This window comes from Propithecus coquereli, unplaced genomic scaffold (assembly GCF_000956105.1).
Source record: "Propithecus coquereli isolate 6110/MARCELLA unplaced genomic scaffold, Pcoq_1.0 Scaffold490, whole genome shotgun sequence".
NCBI classification, from domain to species: Eukaryota; Metazoa; Chordata; class Mammalia; order Primates; family Indriidae; genus Propithecus; species Propithecus coquereli.
In genome coordinates this window covers 113,600-118,843 of record NW_012150730.1, presented here as the reverse complement: position 1 = coordinate 118,843, position 5,244 = coordinate 113,600, and the positions used below count along the sequence as shown (strand labels likewise).

The window sequence follows — 5,244 nt, the reverse complement described above, 5'->3', positions numbered from 1 at the left end:
GGAGGCTGAGGCAGGAGGATCGCTTGAGCCCAGGAGTCTGAGGTTGCTGTGAGCTAGGATGACGCCACGGCACTCACTCTAGCCAGGGCAACAGAGTGAGACTCTGTCTCAAAAAAAAAAAAAAAACTTATTTGTTGTTTTCCTGAAATTCAAATTTTACTGAGTGACCTATATTTTATCTGCAAGGCAACCCTATCATGTGGCTTTTCTCACTATCATTTTATTGGTAAGAGGGGGTCGTGTGCCAGCTGAGATTTCCCAGGGAGGGGCCTCCTGTGTCTGTGTGGGAAGAGCCCCCTGCTCGTCTTGCTGGGGTCCAAGCGTGCTCCTGGCCCACATTACCCTGGCGGTTCTGGGACTGAGCACTCAGGAGTCCCCTGCCCTTCTCCTCCCCCCCATTGCAGGCCGGGGCGCATGCTGGCGAACACGCCCTCTCTACTAATAAACGTATCTAAGAGCCTTCCCCACCCGCGAACTGTGCCTCTGCACACCTTCCGCCAGTTGCCTGACACGCTCAGTGTTTGGTCTGTGGCTTCTCCTATCCAATGTTCCTAGTGGTGACGCTCCTTCGACCTTTGCGGCGGCTCTGAGAGGGAGGCTCCCGCCACTTCCACAGAGCGCTGAAGCCGGCGAGTGCTCCCGCCTCGCAACACCCAGGCTGCTTGGCCCGTTGGGAGCAACAGTCGGTGTCTGGACATTGTGGCTTGTTAACTTGCTCGTCAGGCGTGTAATTTTCACGGAGCCTCTGACCTACCGTCTTCTGATGGCAGGAGAGAGGGGCAGCCCACGGGCATCTTCTCCAGCCACTCAGGGTGCAGGTGGAAGACTGCGGCCGAGTTGAAAAGGGGCCTCTCGAGAGAGGTGGTGCTGGCTGGTGAGGTTACATGGAGGGCGAGGCCGAGGAAGGGGGTGTTTTCAGTAGCTTCACTCGGGTTTCCTGGGCCTCTGCTATGTGCCAGGTGCTACTCTAAAGACAGAAGATACATACGGTTGTGAGCAGGATGGACAATGATGTTTGTTGACTTTTCAGCAGGTGAGACAGATTGAAAACTATGTGAGCAGGGCTATGTCTATGCTGTGAGCTGCGAGGAAGTCTGAGAGTGGATGACGCGGCGGGGAGTGAGCGGAGGGAGTGGGACGGTCTCTCTCCGAGGAGAGATCTGAGCTTCGGCCTGGAGGATTAGAAGCAGCCAGCCGTGGGAAGGGCGTGGGGGCTTCCAGCTGGTGGAAACAGCACGTGCAAAGGCCCTGGCGTGAGAAAAGCCAGCTGGCGGGGCAAAGCGGTGTGGAAGACCCGGCTAAGGGATCGGGTGTCTAGTCTGTGCAGGCCCCGCAGGGTTGGGAGGCTGAGGATGGGCGTGTACATTCAAACGTAGCCCCCGGAGCCAGGGCTGCACTGTTCCTTCCTCCATTGAAAAATATATGAAAAATTCAACTTTCACCTTGGTATAAACATGAATATAATCTGGGCTGGATTAATGACTATTATGTTCATTATTACTTTATTATTTTCCTCTGATATTACAAGAATTCAAAATCAGAACATATTCATGAGCCCTTGCAGATGTCATGGGCCCTGAGCCTCCCACGCCTAATGGCCTGAGGCATCTTGGCCAGACCCCAGAGACTGGCCCCTGCCAACCCACCATGTCACCCTTCCGTCCCCAGCTTCTTCGAGCCCTCAGGAAGGTGCATTTCAAGACCCCCGATGGGACAGAGATCATGTTTGATGCCAACGGAGATTTAGTTACAGAGTTTGATATTCTACGTGGGCAGAAGACCGCGGAGGGTCCATTCCACTTTGTCCGCATAGGCACGATCAACCCCAGAACCTCTTTGGGGGACAGAGTGACAATCCACTTGATGAAGGAGGAGCTCCAGGTGAGTTCCCTGGGTGCACAGACGACCCGGGTCCTGGTGTATTAGAGTCGGGGAAACACAGAGGCCGGTGGTCGATGTCCTTGTTTGATGCGTGGAGCGGATCTGACTCCAGATTGAGCGCGTCATAACTCGGAGGCCGCTTAGCCGTGAGGGGAGAGAGCATTTACTCACCACTAAAAGTCAAAATATTAGAGCTACAGAAGTTAAATTAGAATTTGCATCAGGAGTTTCTCGTAGAGTATTTTCCGTCGTGTCTGTATTTAAGGATCTGCTGAGTGGAAAGGCAGATAGTTTACCTGGGAAGACGGCAATACTCTTCACCAAACGTTCCCGTGGAGATTCTCAAAGACGGGCAGGACGAGCGTTCTCCTTTTATTTATTAACAAATTCAGTTGCTGTCTTGGGACAGGCGTGTCTGGGTGTCCACTCCAGCCCATAGACACACCCGTCCCTCTGGCCGCCATTAGTGGACATGTGGCCCCCTGCACTGCAACCTTGCTTTCCTCGTGCTTGGGACGCCTGCAGTGTTGGCCTTCGGGTGTTCCAGGTGAGAATCAGGCTCCCAGCTCTGCACCCCGCAAACCCAGGGGACACAGGATAAGTGTTCAGAGGATTCTCTTGAAGTCCCTTCCAATTGGCTTGAGCTGGGAAGGGCCTTCTTCTCCCTTCTGAGGGTGGGAGAAACCTAGCATTCCGCACTTCCCTCCAAGGCATTCTCACCCCCTTCCTCCCTCCGACTCTTGCCTGGAGGTGGGAGGGAGGCTGAGGGAGGCAGAACCGCCCCTGGTCAGGCCGCTGGTGGTACAATGCGAGGCCGTGTGTGTATGTGGGGTCAGCACCTGCAATTTTGGATGCAGGAGTCTCAAAGAGACGGGAAAGGCGCCATTTCACACTGAGACTAAGCTTTCCCACCATCAGCCAGCTGAGCCAGGTGGAGCCCCTTCCAAGGATCTGCTCATTTGCTGCATTTATGGGAGCCTCTCCAGGCTGCCTGCTCTACGTAACTGCGACGATTTTTCCCCCAAAAGCAGCCTCATCCTGTGGGTGGCAAGGACACCGGATTGCTTCTCTGGGCTGGTTCAGGACAGGACATGTGCCCTGTGCCCTGGGCCAGTCAATGATCACACCCCTGCTGGTCTGTCCCCAGGTCCCCAGCTCTGTCTGCAGCAGGAGTTGTGCTCCAGGGTCCAGCCAGATCCCCCGACCAGGGTTCCCACATTGCTGTTTCGAGTGCAGCCGCTGCCCGGAGGGACAGTTTGCAGACCACACAGGTGAGGGCTTGTGGAGGCTGAATCCTGAGGGGCCATCAAAGCACCCACAGCCTCTCAAATTCCCGATCCAGTTGACTTGCTGCACAATCTCCAGCCTTCTGTGGACTTTGGACATGGGAGTGCTGGCTAGGAGGCCACTGTTACAAGTGCTTTTAGGTAAATGTTTTATTGAATTACACAGATAAATGCATGGGTTGTAAGTGTGCAGCCTGATGAATCCTCCCCTAACAAATACTCAGCGTCCCTGGTCCCCCTCATTGAGAAACAGCGTGACCTGCCCCCAGAAGGCCCTCGTGCCCCTTCCGGTCATTGCCCTGCCCCTGTGGCCAGCATCCTGGCTTCTGTTGGCTTCAATGAGTTTTGCTTGTTTTTTAACCTCCTATAAGTGGAATCACACGCTGAGCATCCCTTTGATTCTCACTGTTCCCTCCGCGTTATGTCTGTGGGAGTCACTGCAGTGGTCGCGCGTAGCCGTGGCTCTCGTGCTCTCCTCCTCGGCAAGATTCCAGCGTGTGCACAGGCCACGGCTTCTTCCTCCGTTCCGACAGGGAGAGGGGTTGGGAAGTTTCCTGATCAGGGGCTGTAATGAGCAGTGCTGCTGCGTCTTTTGGGGAGACATGGACGAGTTTCCGTTGGGCATGGCATTGCTGGGCCACAGGTAGACGCACACTCAGCCTGAACAGATGCTGGTGGTTGTCCCAGTTCACGTTCCCACCGCAAGTGTGCGCGATGCCCAGCTGCCCCTGTATTAGTTTCCTGTTGCTGCTGTAACAAATTACGACCCGCTTATTGGCTTAAAGCAACACACGTTTATTATCTCACAGTTTGTACAAAGTGTGAGTGCAGCGTGCTTCAGCTGGGTGTACTGCTTGGGGTCCCACGAGGCATTAAGGCGTTGGGAAGACTGTGCCCCTTCGTGGAGGCTCTGAGGAAGAATCTGCCTCCAAGCTCGTGCAGCTTGTTGGCAGGATTCAGTTCCCTGCGGTTGTCAGACTAGGACCCCATTTCCATGAGGGCTGTCATCAGAGGTCATTCTCAGCTTCCAGAAGCTGCCCGAATTCCTTGCCTCACGGACTCCCTCCATCTTCAAAGCCGGCAGTGTGGATCCCATCCCTCATGCTTCCTCTTTCTCCTGCCTCTTTTTCTGCCACATTTCTCTGCTTTCGCCTTCTTCCTTCCTTCCCCAATTTAAGGGCCCATGCAATGACACTGGACCCACCCAGACAATTCAGGATAGTCTCCCCGTCTCAAGATCCTCACCTTAATCACACCTGAAGGGTCTCTTGCAGGTGCGGTGACATTCACAGGTTCCACGGCTTAGACATCTCTGGGGAGGGGCGTTATTCTGCCTGCCACGGTGCCCGTTCTTCCCGGCCATCAAGTTCTGAGTCTTCACTTCAGCCATTTGGTGGGGCCATAGAGCTTCCTCACTGTAGTTCAGAGCAGTAATTTTAAACAATTCCTAAAGGATGGGTGGCAGAGTTGGTGAGAATCTCTGTATCGGTTTGCACGGGCTGCCATTACAAAATGCCACAGCCCAGGTGGTTTAGAGAACAGACATTTATTTTCTCACAGTTCTGGAGGCTAAAAGTCTGAGATCAAGGTGATGGCAGGTTTGGTTTCTTCTGAGCCTCTCTCTTTGACTTGCAGATGGGTGCCTTCTTGCTCTTCCTCCCAGGTCTTCCTTCTGTGTATACCTGTGGCCTAATCTTATAAAGACACTAGTCATATTGAATTAGGGCCCACCCTAAAGACCTCATTTAACCTTAATTACCTCATATCCAATTTATCTATCTCCAAAGAAAGTCACATTCTAAGGTCCTGGCGGTTAGGACGTCAACATATGAATTTTAGGGGGACACAACTCAGCCCATAACAATTGCCAATAAGAATAGTTACTGGCCGGGCGCGGTGGCTCACGCCTGTAATCCTAGCACTCTGGGAGGCCGAGGTGGGCGGATTGTTTGAGCTCAGGAGTTCGAAAGAGCGAGACTCCATCTCTACCAAAAATAGAAAGAAATTAATCGGACAACTAAAGATATATAGAAAAATTAGCCGGGCATGGTGGCGCATGCCTGTAGTCCCAGCTACT

The 5,244-nt window shown here is 53.5% G+C and overlaps 1 protein-coding gene across 1 annotated transcript in view; it reads left to right on the top strand.

Moving 5' to 3' along the window:
* LOC105819599 (extracellular calcium-sensing receptor) overlaps positions 1 to 5,244 on the top strand; it is a 17,211-nt gene that overhangs the window by 10,544 nt on the left and 1,423 nt on the right. Inside the window, exons 3-4 of the mRNA XM_012655878.1 lie at positions 1,669 to 1,881; positions 3,029 to 3,152. Of these exons, the coding sequence (XP_012511332.1) occupies positions 1,669 to 1,881; positions 3,029 to 3,152 (337 nt within the window). The remainder of the gene's footprint in view (positions 1 to 1,668; positions 1,882 to 3,028; positions 3,153 to 5,244) is intronic.